The 17,034-nt window shown below is 49.1% G+C and overlaps 4 protein-coding genes and 2 non-coding genes across 7 annotated transcripts; 2 read left to right on the top strand and 4 right to left on the bottom strand.

Moving 5' to 3' along the window:
* Positions 1-1,852: 1,852 nt before the first annotated feature.
* On the bottom strand, positions 1,853-4,354 carry NCU09885. Of its 2 annotated transcripts, XM_011394984.1 has the most exons (3): positions 2,774-4,354; positions 2,643-2,681; positions 1,853-2,557 (listed from the first exon to the last, which is right to left on the bottom strand). In XM_011394984.1, exon 1 carries the CDS (start codon positions 4,290-4,292, stop codon positions 2,976-2,978), a length of 1,317 nt encoding a protein of 438 aa, XP_011393286.1. In that variant the 5' UTR covers positions 4,293-4,354; the 3' UTR covers positions 1,853-2,557; positions 2,643-2,681; positions 2,774-2,975. The 2 variants fall into 2 exon arrangements, with proteins under 2 accessions (XP_011393286.1, XP_011393287.1); XM_011394985.1 differs by having other exon boundaries at positions 1,986-4,353.
* Positions 4,355-4,555: 201 nt separating this feature from the next.
* Positions 4,556-6,218, top strand: NCU09886 (hypothetical protein). The gene is made up of 2 exons (XM_953560.3): positions 4,556-5,326; positions 5,443-6,218. Exons 1-2 carry the CDS (start codon positions 4,758-4,760, stop codon positions 5,948-5,950), a joined length of 1,077 nt encoding a protein of 358 aa, XP_958653.1. The 5' UTR covers positions 4,556-4,757; the 3' UTR covers positions 5,951-6,218.
* A 65-nt stretch (positions 6,219-6,283) lies between these two features.
* On the bottom strand, positions 6,284-6,382 carry NCU15039. The gene has a single exon. It is a non-coding gene; the product is annotated as a tRNA-Ser (tRNA).
* Positions 6,383-6,740: 358 nt separating this feature from the next.
* NCU09887 (Drp1p) lies at positions 6,741-8,715 on the bottom strand. The gene is made up of 2 exons (XM_953561.2): positions 7,801-8,715; positions 6,741-7,705 (listed from the first exon to the last, which is right to left on the bottom strand). The coding sequence occupies exons 1-2, from the start codon at positions 7,990-7,992 to the stop codon at positions 6,881-6,883; spliced, it is 1,017 nt and encodes a 338-aa protein (XP_958654.1). The 5' UTR covers positions 7,993-8,715; the 3' UTR covers positions 6,741-6,880.
* A 1,623-nt stretch (positions 8,716-10,338) lies between these two features.
* Positions 10,339-12,428, bottom strand: NCU09888 (hypothetical protein). The gene is made up of 2 exons (XM_953562.2): positions 11,641-12,428; positions 10,339-11,555 (listed from the first exon to the last, which is right to left on the bottom strand). Exons 1-2 carry the CDS (start codon positions 12,384-12,386, stop codon positions 10,718-10,720), a joined length of 1,584 nt encoding a protein of 527 aa, XP_958655.2. The 5' UTR covers positions 12,387-12,428; the 3' UTR covers positions 10,339-10,717.
* A 3,603-nt stretch (positions 12,429-16,031) lies between these two features.
* NCU15038 lies at positions 16,032-16,102 on the top strand. The gene has a single exon. It is a non-coding gene; the product is annotated as a tRNA-Gly (tRNA).
* The last annotated feature ends 932 nt before the right edge of the window (positions 16,103-17,034 follow it).

Raw genomic sequence — 17,034 nt, 5'->3', positions numbered from 1 at the left:
GACAGACTGCTACCATCGCATCCCGCAATCACAGCCTTCTGTTCCTTGCAGTGTTGTCGTTCTGTTCTCTCGCTTGCCAACCACTGCTACCTTGGATTTTTTTCGCGATTGGACATCACAGTTCCCTTCGTTGCATGTATGCGGGATGACCTTGCTAGCTGCCGCCTCGAGGGTGCTATAAGCCACATGGGGCCATTGCGCCCTGGCTTGAAGGGTTACTCCGAACAAGCACCACGGTGGGCACTTGCATATACTGTACAAGAAGTACGACTCGGATGTTATCACAGAACAAAAGTCCTCTATTTTCGGTTCTCTATCCTTGTTATCTAATTCTTCTTCAAATTCGCTACTTTCGTCGCTCATTCGTTACAGTCCGACAATGTCCGGCGATGTTGCCGTCTTCCATCCAGCCACACAATCTTCGGTCGCATCTCGATCAAAAGGACCTAGGGTACCTGAGTCGATTGTTCGTCCCTTACGACTCAACTACATATACCTACCTCGATACAATCTCGGCTTGACTCAGCTTCCAAGCTCACACTGCAAGGGAGAGTCGTAACCAAGGGGCTGAGTGAACATGAGAAACGAATGTCCCTAGTTCCCTTCCCTTCCCTTCTGGAGTTCATGGCCCCCACTTCCCATCTTCCCGTCCTACATATGTAAAGCAAAGGCGTGTACCGCACATATCTCAGGAATTCAAGCGCGCAAGCGCCGGATGGTTGGCTGCGCACCACAGCACTTGGGTCTAGTTGCACTAGCCTTTTTCCCAGACCCATCACCATTGGAAGACCTTATCAGATTATCACGCCGCTAACTGGTGTCTGTAGAGGATCGAATGATGTTGTGTTACAGTCCCGTAGGGCTGTGTGCTTGATTGCTCGACCAGTGCAACGTGGTATATGTATGATGTACGTCAGGTTGTCCAAAGCTACACTTCAGCGCGGCTATATCGCGGCTGCGGCAAGTGTAGGTAGGACGAGCTGACGAGATATGTCACTCCGATGTACGGGTCTATTACATTCATAAATCCTACTGTGGATGCCATCGTGTCTATTTCAAGATTCAATTACCACTAAACACCACTATTGCATGAAGTGGGCTGTGGAAGGCATTGTTGTAACCCTCCTTTTGGGGGCCCAACGGCGATACCATCGATACCTTGGGTACTGGAGTTTGAAGTACCTACACAGATACGTGCCGTAGAACCTAGTGATTGCAACCTATGCACGACACCACAAAGACACCAATCGGGTCCTGAACGTCAAGTTTTCCCGGTATGCAGGGACACAAAAGACTTTTCCTGTCGCCTTTTACCTGTTCGGGCCTCTGGTCTTTGCTACTGTCATCGTAGAGGCGCCGATCAACAATCGTTTCCACCACCAGGGCGGCTCAACCCAAGCCTTGCCTTCCGCAGACGCTGAGGTGTGTACCGACACTGGGGGTTGTTCAGAGACTGGCGTGTGTTCAGGCACCGAGGTGTGTTGGACAGAGAGTTGCTGGGAGGATATGATCTCGTCCATGTACAGCTTTACCACTGGACGAAGCTTTGTCACTACTAGTGACAGTAAAGAAAACAGTATCTCTTTGATAGTGGCCCTGAAGAAATAGAGGACTAAGTAAGTCAACCTGGGGTATCATGATTTGGAATAAATCCTAAGGACACATATCACGATACCAATGCCGACACATGACGCGGAAATGGTCGCGAATCCCACAACATCAGTAAATAGCCTGCCAATCTTGACTGTTTAATCGGGCCATTGAACCTTGCTTTGGACGGTATTGCCGGAGTTGTCTTTTCTTGAGCACTGGCTTTGTTTGGCTGGCTCTTGGGGCTGGCTTTGGACAGTGCTATTTCTCGGCCCACAGGCAGCCTGACTAGATGATTTTGGTGGAGTGCCCATTGCTTTGACATATTTCTCGATAGTCTTCGTTCCTGCTTTTGAACGCCCTTTGCGTCGCAGACGTTGCCTTCCCTCGAGGGCCTTCTTCCAAGTTCTTAGCTCGTTGAGTCTGCGACTGCGCATGGTTAATTTGTACCCGTGTTTCCTCCGTTTCAGGCTATATGTGTCACTTTTCCTTGTAAACTGGAGTGTATTCTCGACCTTCCATATCTGGGTCAGCAGAAGGGTGTCGTTTGTGTCATGGTCAGATACCTTATCCACGCCTATGCGGTTCTGGTCCTTGGTTGCGGCTACCTCACCAGACGGCTTCCAATGAAACAAGCAAGGGATAGAATCTCGAGGGACCTTCAGTTTCATCATTGTCTCGCTGGTCTGGCTGTGCCAACTGAACCTCACTGCTCTGGGGTGGGTACAGTCATTATTGATAGTTTTGGATCGTGCCGACTTGTCGTGGCCGGCATCGTGGTTGATCAGAGTGTACTCTGTGACCGAATCGATGTTGAGCCCATATACTTGCTCAAGTGGTTTGGGCTTTAGTGGAATCTCTAACAGTCGACCCGGAGCAGACCCAAATATGGCGGGATCCAAGTATCCATCCATGACTTGTTTGGGGCTTGATATGACTTAATTATGGTAGGAGCTGATCCGTGTCGCTGGATTTGTTCAGATGAGGCTCAACTGGTTGGACTGGGTCACAAATTGAAGTAATAGGAAAGGAGTTCGATTGATCAAGCGTACTGTAGGTTCCTTTCTTATCAAATATTGTGCGTTTAATGCCTGCAGATGATCAAAGAAAGCGGGGGGCTTGAGCGATAGAAGACGACAGTTGGCAAAGGAAGGTGCGATTTATCGGTCATTGACTCACTTACATTCAACTTAACACCCCCGACTTGCTTTTGCTTTCTCTTGTATTGACAGCTCACAAGTCACGACATCAGATGCTTAGTTGGTTTGGTCAAAGGCATCAACCGCCGTCCGGACGATTCGATCGCGGCGAGTGTAATAAACAGCGGGGGTGACTTGAAAGCTTCTGGATGCATTGCAGTCCACTGTCTCAAGAGGGTATCTCAATTAGTAACTTCTCGGCAAGTCGAGTACCTTCTCGGAGATGTAGTTGAGAATCATCTCCCGGCTGACCGGAGCGATTCTGGGTACCAAACACTCCCTAAAGTATCGCTCGACATCGTATTCGACAGCGTATCCCATCCCGCCGTGGGTTAGTACGGCTCTTTCGCAGGCCGCAAAGGCTGCCTCCGCCGCCAAATATTTGGCGCTATTGCAAGCCACTCCGACTTCCTCCTGTCGAATGGAGCCATCTGTCTTGCTCGCATCGTACAACCTGGCGGCATGGTATGTCGCATGCTTCGCCGCCTCGAGCCTCATATACACATCCGCCAAAGGGTGAGCGATGCCTTGGTTCTGCCCAATCGGTCGCTGGAAAACCACGCGCTCTCGAGCATACGCAGCCGCCTTGCCCAGCGCCGCGTATCCTAGTCCAAGTGCCTCGCCCGCGAGAAGACAACGTTCTGCGTTCATGCCGTGAAGAATGATCTTAAATCCTTGCCCCTCCTTTCCGATGAGAGATTCGCCAGGGATCGGGTAGTTCTCGAAAAAGACTTCATTGGCATCAACAGCGCGTCCGCCCATCTTCTTGATCTTGCTCACTTTCAACCGGTGGTCTCCTCTGTTCAGATCGATGCAGAACAGAGACAGTCCCTCACTCGGCTTCTTCACCTCATCAAGCGCCGTGGTTCGCGCCAGAAGCAGCATCTTGTCCGCCACCTGGGCACACGTTATCCAGATCTTTTGTCCCGATACCGAGTATGAACCATCATCTTGCTTCTTGGCGAGTGTCTCTAGGCGCAGCGTGTCAAGACCGGCGTTAGGCTCGGTCACCCCAAAGCAGACGCGGAGCTTTCCTGAGATGATGTTCGGAATGGTCTCTTCAAGTTGTTCCGGCGTTCCGAACTTTGCGAGCGGTTGGGTGGCATAGACGTTGGCATGAATGGACTGCGCGCCCGCCATACCTGCCCCTGACTCGGCAATTGTCTGCATCATCATGGTCGCTTCGGAAATACCAAGTCCGGCTCCTCCGAGCGCCTCTGGTAGGGCAATACCGAGCCATCCGTCTTGCGCGAGAGCAGCGTGGAACTGCTTGGGATACTCCTCCATCTGGTCATGTTGCTGCCAATATGTATTTGGGAAATTGGAGCATATTTTCGTCACAGCATCTCGTACCATGAGCTGGGATTCTGTAAACCCAGCCATGGCCATTAATTGGCGATGTGCTGAAGTCGAAAAGGCATTGTGTCCACTCGCTGTCGATCGTGGCGTTATGCGCGGGAGCCAGCGGGCGGAGCGCGCCGCACTTTTGATGAAGGTCGGCATTGTTGAGGCTCAAACAAAAGGTCAAAAAGCATGAAACGAGAACGAGGCGAACGGTTTCAGCCAATCCACCGCTTCTTCTTTGGAGCTACCAATTCATGGAAGGCAGGCGTGAGTCGATAACTAGTGCGATGGAGCCATATCAGGTGATCACATCCAAGGATTGCAACGTTGGAGCTGAGGGATGATTCAGGGGCACAAGGGGTAATGACAGCCGGTTTCCTACCCCAAGAAACGCAAAATGCGGGGTAAACCTTCTCCATCACAGCAGGCGGTGATTGCGTCGTGGTGCGTCGAGCTTGATCAACGGCACAGTTTCGAAGTGATACTTATCTGGCCAAATCTCCAAGTCATTTTCTCCTGTGAACAGCAATTTGTCCAGAAATCATTGTGTCACTCAGATAACCAATTCAACATATAATCACCCACCTCCTTTACCCACTATCCCAATATATCTTGTGTGCAAACATGACCGTTCTACGATCAGCTCTGGGCCGGCAAACCCGGCCACCACTCAATCTCCGCGCTATGTCCAGGCCGAGGTCTCTCAGCACCACCAGCAGCATCACCGCCAGCGAAGCAGCAAGTCAGATGCTACAGACTTTCCAGGACAAGACCATCGTGCGAAAACAGACTCTAGACGGCAATCAGCTACAAAAGTTGTGCCTCACGCTGGGCCGAAGGTATGGCCTAGGCCCCCAGCTGGACCTCACGCTCGGCTGTCCCCCAGCGGGAACACCAGTGCCGCCGGGATACCATCTGGTATACTTTACGCCATCAGAACTGGAGGAGGATCTTGGCGCCGATGGCACAGACCGCACGTTCAACGCACCCGCGCCCTTTACGAGGCGCATGTGGGCAGGAGGACAGATGCGGTGGGAAGACGGTACCGAGCTGAGGGTTGGGGAGCAGGTTGAGGAACACACAAAGCTCCTGAGTGCCGTGGCGAAGAAGAGTCGTGACGGCAGTGAGATGGTTCTGGTGGAGGTGAACAAAGAGTTCTGGGGTGAAAGAGGCTTGGCGCTGGTCGACCAAAGGTGAGTTCGAGTTTGTCTAGACACACAAACAAAAAGCCATAATCAAGAATAAAGCGAGAAGAAGAAGAAGAAGAAGAAAAAGTGTTGTTTATTCTTTTCTCATCATTATCACACAGATCTTGGATATTCCGGAAAGAAATCGACCTTTCGGCAATATCATCATCATCATCCACATCCTCAATGCCTCCGATTCCTCCACCACCGCGAGGAGGCAAGTCAGAAGTGCGAGACGTTATAATGGGTGACAACGCCCTGCCGGACCGGGTCTTCAAGTGGTCGCCCGCCGCCCTGTTCCGGTTCTCGGCACTCACTTTCAACGCGCACATGATTCACTACAACGAGAGCTGGACGAGGGCCGTCGAGAACCATCCGGGCGTGGTTGTGCATGGGCCGCTGAACCTGATCAACATGCTGGATTACTGGCGAGACGTGCACCGGGTGGAGGGGTCCGTCTTGGAGGAGATCTCGTATAGGGCTACGGCGCCGATCTACGCGGGTGAGGAGTATGCCATGTCGAGCTCCAAGATGAACACGGATTATGGCATATTTGAGGTGCTGGTGAAGAAGGGGGATCAGGTTTGCATGACGGGACATATTAGCGAGGCCTCGAGCTGGAGTTATTAGAGACGATGATGATGATGATGATGAGCGTAATTGTCACAGTTAATCATGCACAGCCCGGAGTGAATCCTTTTCGAAATCTGGCATTAATGAGATTAATCAACAAGAGAGAAATTGAGCCTGTTGGAAGGAGCGATCGAGTGAAGGAAGTTGCGGACGTGGGCCCCTTCCGTGAATTGGCAACGACCCGTTACGTCACATGCTCTTTCTTTCACCGTCAGGATCTTTGTTTACAACCAGATACCTAAATAGCAGCCAAAAAGTCTGGAAACGCTTTGGGCGATGTAAACAAACACCAAAAAACATCGTGAAAAGCTGCAAAAAACGAGGTTTGAGCGACGCGAGCAGGATTTGAACCTGCGCCTCCGAAGAGATTTGATAGGCCTCGAATGGGTAGTTCGAGTCAAACACCTTAGGCCACTCGGTCATCGCGCCTTGGATCTCGTTATGAAAACAGCGTCGCTTTTGCAACCTATAGAGATGCTACCACATGACATGGGCCCGCGTGGCAGCGGCCAGCCCACTTGCTAACTCACGATGTTACGACAAGGCACCAAATCAAAATGCGTCATTGAGGTTGCTGAGAGTTGATTCGTCTTCAAATGAGGTGGATCTGGCGGCGCTTCTATATCCCGTTGCTTCGTTGCTTGGGGTTTTCCAGTGGGCTTGTAAACACCGAAAGCGGCAGCGTGGCGGCCCTGAAAGAGTTTGGGGAAGCGAACAGAGACAAATGCAGTTATGAAAGCTGGCTACGAGGTTGCACGAGCAGAATCCCGCGGATAATGATCTACAAAAGGAAATGAATTTCTAGCGACAAATACGCTTGTGATTTGTTTTTGTGTATGGACAAATCTCCCACAGACACACTACGTCTTTCCAGACTCTATATGCAACAATCCGCACCTAACCTTCTATTCCCACGAACCAACTCGTTTACCTCCCACCTTTCTGCGTCTTACTCCTCAGTTCAACAACACTATACCACGCCGCGCCCGCCAATGCAATCACCATACCCAAACCATTCAAGAATCCCACCTTGACACCAAACAACACAATACCCAGCAAGATGGTCAAACACTGCTTGATATTTCCGCACACCGTCATCGTCACCGCGCCCGCCACCTTGTTCGTCGAAAACGAGCTATAATTCAGGCAAAACGCCAACAGCCCATTGCCCGCCAGCGTGAGGATCAACGCCCCCGACGGGCCCTCGGGGTTCTGCTCCTTAAACCCAGCCAGCTCACCGCTAGCAATAGCGCAGACCAGCGCCTGCGCGCAAGCTAGGGGACTCATGCGCAGCAGCGTTTCGAGGGGCGACAAAGCTAAGGCGCCGGTCATGATCCGATTGGTGGCGACGGTCTTGACGACGGCCAGGATGACGCCCAGGAAAGTGAGGAGGAAACCCGCGGCGGTGAAGTAGTAATCGCCATAAGTGGCGAGACCGACGCCCAGGATGAGCGGGATCAGAGAGAGGTAGGTGTCCCGCGGGTAGGAGCGGCCGTACCGGAAGCGGTAGATGAGCACGGCGAAAAAGGGACAGGTCGATCGCATAATCTGGTGGAAGGGGATGGAGACCATGGCGAGAGAGACGTTGGAGGTGGCGATGTTGACGGTGAAGAGGATGGAGAAGAGGAAGAGGACGATATTTTGCTGGAGGCTGAGCTTCGTGAGGGTAAATCGGCCTTGGAGAAGGAGGATGTAGCAGCCTATAGACGCCGAGCCGGCGTGGAGGGCCGTGAGAAGCCATGGGTAGGAGAACTGGTGATGATGGTTAGCTTGATGTTGTACACACAGGTGAAAGATTAATTGGGGGACTGGTATAAGACAAAACCAGGAGGCTGCTCGGCACTCACCTTGCCCAAGATGAGCTTGTTGTAAATCGTTAATGAAATATTACATAGAAAGTAGACGGCCAAGTATAGTAGCTTTGTCGTGCCTGAGACTTCTTGTTCGGTCCTGACCGTGGGATTGGAAGGCTGTGGGTTGAGAGGAACCTGGGCCTCCAGATCCTCGTCCTTGTCTTTGAAAGTCGGGCTGCTAGACATCGTTGATGGTGATATTAACCAGCTCGGTACTGGTTGATTTGTTTGGTGGTGAGAATATGCTAAGAGTAATGAAACTCGGAAGGCTCCGTGTCAGACAGCACCGGAGTTACAGGCTCTGAGACGGATGCTAGCTCTTTCGGGGTGTTTTGGTGTCGGAGTGATGATTTAAAGTGATGATGTAATGTGAATGGAGCAGAGTATGAGTGAATGTGGGATGGTACGCAAACGACAAGACCAATCCAACACAGGGTGTAGGGCTGAAACAGCAGTGGTAGTACAGTGAGGTACCCAATGCGAAACCTGATGGCTCAGTGAGTGGCGTAGGGGAAGAAAGAGATCAAGACGACAGGAAAATTCCCGTGTATGTGTTGTCGTTGTTGTTGCTGTTGTTGTTGCTGCAGGATGAACCGTCCTCACATCAGACGGTTGTCCAAAGTCCGAAGCCCACGCAAGGAACACGACGGATTTCCCCACGACACGCTAGCGAATTGGTGGCCGTCAAGGTTGAGAGGCTCGGAGTTTACAACGAAAGATTCAAAGGGTCTGAGTGAAATCGTTAATGAAAGGAGAAGGAATAGGAAATGCGCTGGGTTCCGCCGGAAATAGGAGGTCAGCAGCAAAAACGAAGAAAGGCTCCAAGATCCATGGAATAAATTGTGCTTATTTTGTTGGAGGAGGTTTCGGGAACGAGCACCACCAAGCAGAAAAGCTGCGGGGATTACGTGGAAGAGCGGCTGTTCCGGGTTCACTGAGCGCTTGCTGTGGCCGTTTGATTTGGACGGCCAAGACCATGCTGTCTAGGCTTGTTACGAGGAGAGGCTTGGCTAGCCATGGCAGACATCATGGGCCATCCCATCAGAATTCCGGTGAGTGGACCAACACTCCAAGGCTTAGGTGAGTGGAGGTCTGCTGGATATCGAATGCTATTGCACCGCAGTAATCATAATTGTTTGATTCCGGCAACCAGGTAGCCAGGCTCATTGAGGAATTGGGTTGGAGCATGTCCCCTGTTTCTTCCCTTGTTTCCTCCCTTGTTTCCTCCCCTGTTTCCCGCTCGCGTGCTGATCAACCATTTCGATGATGGTTCAACCTCCCCCGAGAGAGAAGAAGTGGTGAGAGGTAATCCATTGGTTCTGCCTCCAAAGGTGTGATAGCAGCACGAGAGAGCATGATGGTCTCTAAATACCTGTACATGACCCTGCAGAATGCCCTCACGACCTCCTGCTCTGCACCGTACTGTAATGCATGAACTGCCACTGCTCAAAATGCTTGGGTTGGACGACCATATGGGTAAGGGGTTCGCCAGCAGCCGTTATGCTGGACCCTTTCTCTGTACACAGCTACACTACACTAGGTAGGCACTGTAGGGTACCTACTTACTGCGTCAGCATACACCTACATGGAACTGCCTCGTCCAACCTAGAGGTGGTAGCGTAACTCTGGGGTGTTATACAAGAAGGGCCTCTCATCATTTCATATGTAGAAAGGCCCGTGTCGGTGTTTGGCCACAGCTTTTCCAACAAAACCCCCAATTTTACCACCCAACGAGAAGACTACACCTCACAAAAGTTTCAGGTCCATCGATGGAAAGCCAAGGGTTTGGGTACACACAGCATGCCGCTGACCCGCTTATAGGCACGGTGACGCGTAACCCTCACTCACCACACCTTCCCGAGCCTCCTCCCCTCCCCAATTGCAGGGCACAACAAGCTGCAGCGGGGAGAGCGGCTATTGCTACCACTTGCCGTTTCAATTCCAGATGAACGCGCGCAATCGCAGCACCCAGCGAAGCAGCGTTTCATCCGCGCGGAAAGAAAGTCCGTCAACATTGTTTGACCTCGGATTGAGTACCTTCAGGTACCGAGCTCGCTCCAAGTGCTGAATGGCTGCTGGTGCATTCATGTGCTAGCTGGTTGCAGAGGGTTTGGGTGGTTTGGGGCAATGGTGATTGGGGTCCTGGAGCTCGTGTTTATTAGGGGCTGGGCAGTTTCTGAGTATGTGTGGGGAAATCTCCAATGGACATCGAACGAACTTCAGGTCAGTCAACTTGAACAGCACAGCGATGAGCGAGATGAAACAAGTCGTCCATGTCATTCTCAATGACGGTTTTCGAGGCTTGTTAATTAAAGAACTTGGGTGTATCGTGGCAAGACGAAGTATTCGATCCGTTTTGTTCGACACGATCATTAAAATAGATGATGTAAATGAAGTCCATCCCAATTCTGATCATGTTCCTAGACAGGGGTGATTGCTCAAGAGCTCGAATCCAGAAATTTGGAAGACCGAGCCGCCATTCGAGAAGGGCAATGGACCCTCGATGCGAATTTCAATACCAGGTCACCCATGTTTCCTGTTTGATCACATTTCCCCAGGCCAAGGAAGGCCATTGATGCGACAGCTCTTCTGATGGCAAACTTTTTTGCGTTGCTTTCTCGGCTTTTGTCAGGTTGAGGACCAGAAATCGAAGCTGATCAAGACTAAACATTATCCAGAATCTATCAGACTCACTTGGGTACCGTTAAAGACAAACGAGTTACAAATCATCCCGTGAGGTTGCCAGGCAATTGGGATAAGCCCAAGCGCAAAGCTGTGTCCAATATGTGTGTGGACATCCAACGACCACTTCCAGTATAGCAAAAATTCCAGAGATGCAAGATTAGATGCAACATGGACTACTATACGAAAAACGAGACATGTCGTCTTTGCTTGGTGCGGCATCTCGTCTTTAGTGACCACCCACGCGGACCTCCTCCTTGGCCTTCCGCTCCTGCTCCTCCTTCTCCTTCTTTTTCTTAGCCTCTCTCTCTTTCTTCTCCCTCTCCTTGCGCTCCTTCTCTTCCTTGTCCTTCTTTTCCTGTTCCTTCTTTTTCTTTTCTTCCTCGATCGCCGACGCGGCCCTCTCCTTGGTCAACTTCTTGTTTTGCTCGTTCCAGAACTTGTCGACTTCAACCTTCAGGACGTCCTTGGTCGTCTTGTTGGCCCACTCAGGAAGCTCCTGCTCGGCACGTGTGACCCAGGGCCCCATCCAGCTGTCGCGCACGTACGAGGTTCCCGCAAAGTGCACAATCATGTCACCCTGCATCACCTTCCACTTCTGAACCTTGCCGCCGTGACCGTCGTTGTAGACCTCGTTTGTTCCCTTGTCAAACTGCTCCTCCACCATGGGCTTGCCGAAGAGCCAGGTGCCGTTTTTGAAGAAAGCATTGTTCACGGGCAGCGAGTTGAACCAGCGGATCGGCACGTCAACCCAATGATCCCGGCCAGCCATGGGCGTCTGCGCTAGAGGAGAGGCCTTGTCGGTAAGAAGGAACTGGAAGGCGCTTTGGTCGCGGAACCGGTCGGTCTTCATGCGCTCCGAGTTGTAGATGGGGTAGGCGAGTACGGCCGAGAGGAAGGAGGCAGACCACGGGCTCACGCGGAAGGCAAAGACACCCGAGTTGAGGCCGTCCCAGTTGGATGAGATGATGAGGTCGACGTTCGAGAGACCCTTGGCATTCTCAGGTGGGAGGAAGAGTTCTAAAGGGGTGTAAGGGTTCATGACTACCGTGTCGGCGTCGAACCAGCTATTATTTGACAAGGAGCATCAGTTTCTGTCCATATACCGCTGTCGATCAGACAAGATGACGGCTCCCGTGGAAGGATACTTACAAAACCCACTTCAACCTCTCCTCCTCGGGCTTCTCTAGTTCTGCGACTATGATTGAGAGAAGATAGGCAGGTTTGGTCCATGCGCCCTTGGGCCGGCCGGCGCGGTCGTTCTCAATCAAGCTGCTGACCGCCTGGTTCTGGGCGATGTAATGATCGTAGCCATGTTCGCGGTTATGGCGCTCATGCGTCTGCATTGCGCGATGGATGACATCGACGTCGAGGGCGTTAGCCGCGACGGTGACCTTGGCCACCCGAGAGGTCTTTTTCACCGGTGGTTTCTCATGCTCGGCGGGCTGGTTCGTAGCTGGCGGGGGCGTATTGACCGTGGGAGCATCGGGACCGGAACCGGCGGGAACGGAGTGGTCGACATTCTGGTCATCGTTGTTGATAGGTTTTGGTTGTTGGGGCTCAGACTTGGGGGCACCGTGGAGGGGCACCTCGGAGCTTATAGCACCGCTGGTGAAGCTGGAGTTGTGGAAAGTAATGAGCCAGAGCCAGAGACAGCCAAGCACGGCTAGGATGCTGATAACCCTCAGGGGCCGTTGGGCCTGGAAATTGCTTAGAATCATGGCGGAAGAATGGCACAGGCGCTGACCCGACTCTTCATCATGTTGCGACGAAAAGAGTCTCAAGGGACAGGTCAAGGACAAGAGACGGCGGATTCGGATCCGGAAAGGAGGAGCTATGGCTACAGAAAAAGATGGAGAATTCCGAGAAAGGCGGTTGTTGAAGAAGTCATTGTACATCCCTATCCCTGGTCAACCTTGTCCCACCCAGAGCAAGCTGAGATCGTCATTTCCACTTGGCTCTCCATATCAAGGGTCTTGGCATGAGTGGATTTAGGGTGGGCTGCTTCATGGCCAAGCGGTGGTGGCGGGAAGCCGGAGGTTGCTCGGGTCTACGCAGTACACTACACCGGAGGTCCAGTTGTACACCTCTGCCGGGGGAAAAAAGGTTAAATTTCGTGACTTCTGGAGGTGGCAATAGTTTATTGGTTAGAGGTGGTAAAGCCGGCAAAGCCGGGTAGCTAATAATGAGGTAGAGGTACTACTTCTAGCTATTTCTGTGGCAAAATACATCGGCTTTATAAATAGGGACTTCTAGAGACCGGGAGTCAATGCAATCCACCAACGTTACATTACATTTTGCATTCATCCCATCCTCAATACTAAGCCTTACTATTACCCAATTACTTAACCCTTCTCATTCCAATACAACTATTTCTAATACATCTCAACTTCTATCTCCTCCTCCGACGCTTAATACACCTCTATCTACTTTTATTAGCCCTTCTACTCTAAAAAAGACTAAGAAATATCTTACCCGGGATTAGAGGATCGAAGTCCGGACCCTCCAGAAATATCAATATCTTACTTTCAACCAAATTTTAGAAATTACCTTATTTTCTATACAGTAAATACAAAAAGCACTCGATAGCCCGGTTATTCTATAAAAAAAGAAGCCCCGCATTAAAGGGATCCGAACTCCTAAGAAAAATTAATTTAATAAATAGATAAGAATAAACTATTCTTAGAAATTTATTTCTTAGAAAAATCTTCCTCATTTTTTACCTCCTCCTCTAAATCTTTATAAAGAAGGAACCCTTATTAATACTCTCAATAATTTCGGATTTCAATAGAGAGTTCGCCTAAGAAAGATTTTTCTTTTTAAAAAAAATAAAGAGATGAAGGTAAAGTAGTACTAAGAAATACTCCGTCTCCACCCCCGGCCGGAAAATTAGGAAAATATTTTTTTCTCTAACGAAATTTGGGTAACTAATAATCCAATATAGAAGCAATAGGTTACTTTAAGAGCCGGAGAAAACCCTTCTAATTTTACTTTACTAAAGAGAAAACTTATTAGATAGATATTCTAGGGCTCTTTTATTAGAGGAAGGAAAGGACTAACCTTTTTTTAGGAAAAAGAATTTAGAGGAATTTTTACTCAAAAGTATATCTTCTTTATCTTTCCGATAGTAGTAGCTTTTTATAGAGAGGAGTATATTTCAGCCTATTAGTAAGACAATACCCCGAGTTACAAAGCCAAAGTAACGCAAAGAACGTACGAGCTAATAGAAATTCTACTCCTTGAAGTGAAATTTCCAACTTACTCTCCGGATTTCAATCCAATTGAGAATGTGTGGCATTGGCTAAAGTCTTACTTGGAGATAAATTATAATCTTTAGACCTTAAAAGAAAAGGAACTAAGAGAGGCTATTTAGAAGTCTTGGCAAGAGGTGCCGGAGGATTTCTTACTTTTATTAGCTTATTCGATACTAAAAAGGTTAGAAATAGTAATATCTATTGGAGGCGCTGCTATAGATTACTAGTATTACTGTACAATAAATAGCTGGTTTCTCTATATAATAATCCTAGTAAATTGTAGTCTTCTAGCGCCTTGGCTGTACCACGCTAACCTTTTTTCCCCCGGCAGAGGTGTAGCTGTCAGAAGCTGTCACGCTATCCTGACGATAGCCAAGGAGAACAACGCTTATTCAACAGTGGACAGCAACGGGATGTCGACCTTCGTTATTCGCGCAGAGGTTACGTGCAGGCTGGGCAAGTGGAAATAGTAGCTGCGCCGTGAACCCTTGCGCCAACTTGGCTGTCCCAATGTGCATCCTTTTATATGATTTCTCACTTTCTAGTTACCTCCTTCAGTTCTCGCTGTCGCCAAGATATGTCGCCATGTGCACCCACTGCCCAGTGAGAAGGTAAACAGGTAGAAACATGCAATCCTTCATGTCTGGAATGCCGCATTGCCGACGGGGCCATCCTGTTGTATGTACGTTCATATTCTGTTGACGATGTCCCACGCTGTACAGCTGACGGCGGCTCTTGCCGGTCATTACAGGGACATAGGTATTTATACTGGCACAACATAGAGGTACCTTGCCCTTGAGGTAGTGTATATGCGGTAACAAGCCCCAAAAGACATGGACTGCCCGTGTAGCCGTTGCCGTGAATAAAGAGGTTTACTTCAGTTTCCTACCAACGACAAAGTGAAGAATTGTCGAGACCTGTCATCGGCTGTCCCTTCTTTTCAGCGGTACTGACAGGGAACTTACAGCGGATGCGGGATGCCGGCATGGGGGCAGTGGGGGACGCGCGTTAAGATGAGCGGAGTGGAGTTCTTGGCATTGTTGGCGCTGCCGCCTGTCATCGATACCTAGAGGTACCTAATTGACAACCGACTTTCATCAGTTTCCCTTGGCCAACGCTTATTGCATGCCTCCAAGTAGCATGGCTCCAAGGAGGAAGCTTCATGATGCTGCTGAGACTCTGGTATCGGATGCGAGCACTCTTGATCTTGATACTGGACGTCGGAAAGGACCACAGAGCGCGATCAGGTTTCCTCTCCTTACAGCCCAGGCGTATGTACATAGTATGTGCTTCGCAACAATGCGAGTGGAGGTCTCGACAACCCCAGAATCTGGATTGACAAGCCCAGTACATACAGGAAGGCTAGGAGCAACCCTCAAACAAAAGTCTCTGTCTGACACCGCGGCAGATCCGAGCCGACGGAGCAAACTCCAATCGGCTGCCATCATAGGGCCGTCTTGGCCATGTCAAGTTCCCATCGTTAACCCCATCTTCAGGCCGTAGGAGAGTCTGTCATGACCGGCGCATGCTTCCCACAATACCGTTGACGGAAAACCGTTCCAGCGGAACCTCCTCTTTATTGGGTCCCAAAGCATTTGAGTAGGCCCCAGTTGGCAGGTGTTGGTAAACGACAGGCGCGCGATTTGGAGGTGTGGAACGACACGACATGCCAAAGGCCGATTGACCCAGACTCAGCGGATAGAACCCAGAGCCACACGATGCTTCCAGGGCAGAGGTCTGCGTTGAGCCTTTGCAACTCTGCGAAAGGCATCTATTGTGGCTGATTCTATTCACCCATTCCCATTGGGGCTTCCCAGATGAAGAAGTGGGTAGAGGAGGTGACTGAACTTCGGCTTTTTGGATATATACCAGGCTTCTGTACGAGGAGCTGGATACCTTACTCGAGTTGGAGATAGCCTATCTCGCTCGACGAACAATCAGAGTTCGATCTGAGCCCCACGCTGCCAATGGATATATAAAGTACTTTTCAACGTGGTCGCCGTATCGATGGCTTTGTCTGCCCACGGAGGCTCGTTGTCACTCAACAATATCCACTGTTGTCCCTTTATCGGCCCTCCCTGGTCAGAATTCTACTCGCCGTCAACTCTGTCAATTGAAGTTCATGGCAAACTTGGGGCCCGATGAAGGCAAACCAGTAGACTAATAATTCTTGTTATTGTAGGATGAGAGATAATTCGTTGATACATGATCGAGGGCATTGCGAATCTGCCCGATTTTATGATGAGAATATAGTACAAATAATTTAAAGCATGTTTATATATCATCTACGCGCCAGTGGTTTAGTGGTAAAATCCATCGTTGCCATCGATGGGCCCCGCGTTCGATTCGCGGCTGGCGCAATTCGTTTTTTTTTTTTCGATTTTTCTACTCTCTCTTTTGCTGCTCTCGCCCTAGCACATCGAATACTTTCGGATTCATTTTTTATTAATTTTTTTTTTTTTTTACGTTTTTAAAAGGTTCACCTTCTTTGTCTGAACAGCCTTCCCCTCGAAGTATTACACAACTGATGTTGTCGGATAAAGGAGCTGGTTGATCATCCACTTCGGGGTCGTTCAAACCAACGCGCTAAAGCAATCTTCCGCTGCATTCCCGCGCTTCTTAGCGGTCTTTACCCCAGTGTGGTAAGCTGTATATAACTGGTCGAAACACTGTTCAAATCTCGTAGCAGTAGATACAAATGAACTTACTATAATCTCGTACAATAAATATCAACTGCTTATCTAATTAATAGTTTAGACAATTGCTAGTAGCTGGGAAATTAGTTAATTAATAATAATAACTATTTGCTTGGCTAGCAGCTGGTAATTTTGATGGCTAATAATAACAACTGTTTGTTAGGTTAATAGATAATTAACATCTCGGTGTATCAAGTTAACCAGTTTAAATATCAATAGGTGTAGTATAGTTCATAAGACTAGCTAATAAGATAATAAACTGCATTATAGTCCGTATAAATAATTTATAGTTAATTATATTAGTAGTTTACGCTTAATGCTAATTGATATATTAAATAATTGATAAATTAAGTAGCTAATATATATAATTATTGGTAAAGCTAATAGTTGATATTCAAATTTGTAAAACGTTTAAGTCAATAATTGTAGCAGTTATTAAATAAAGTAATAGTTGTTCTTGTGTATAGTTGTTAAATTTAGTAGAAATAAAGAAAATAGGTTGTTCAAACTTACGGTTTCTGAAATTTATTAAATATTTCTAATTGAATGTATAAGCAGTTTATAGAATATAAGCGGTTCATAGGGTATAAGCAGTT

This window comes from Neurospora crassa, linkage group I (assembly GCF_000182925.2).
Source record: "Neurospora crassa OR74A linkage group I, whole genome shotgun sequence".
NCBI lineage: Eukaryota > Fungi > Ascomycota > Sordariomycetes > Sordariales > Sordariaceae > Neurospora > Neurospora crassa.
This window is presented reverse-complemented; position numbering and strand designations above follow the sequence as displayed.

Excerpts from the sequence above, each read along its gene's own strand:
- NCU09886 (XM_953560.3), top strand. The coding sequence starts at position 4,758 with ATGACCGTTCTACGATCAGCTCTGGGCCGGCAAACCCGGCCACCACTC. Across the intron at positions 5,327-5,442 it reads TTGGCGCTGGTCGACCAAAG|ATCTTGGATATTCCGGAAAG; the intron begins GTGAGTTCGAGT and ends ATTATCACACAG.
- NCU09885 (XM_011394984.1), bottom strand. The coding sequence starts at position 4,292 with ATGCCGACCTTCATCAAAAGTGCGGCGCGCTCCGCCCGCTGGCTCCCG.
- NCU09887 (XM_953561.2), bottom strand. The coding sequence starts at position 7,992 with ATGTCTAGCAGCCCGACTTTCAAAGACAAGGACGAGGATCTGGAGGCC. Across the intron at positions 7,706-7,800 it reads ACAAGCTCATCTTGGGCAAG|TTCTCCTACCCATGGCTTCT; the intron begins GTGAGTGCCGAG and ends CATCATCACCAG.
- NCU09888 (XM_953562.2), bottom strand. The coding sequence starts at position 12,386 with ATGTACAATGACTTCTTCAACAACCGCCTTTCTCGGAATTCTCCATCT. Across the intron at positions 11,556-11,640 it reads GAGAGGTTGAAGTGGGTTTT|CTGGTTCGACGCCGACACGG; the intron begins GTAAGTATCCTT and ends GTCAAATAATAG.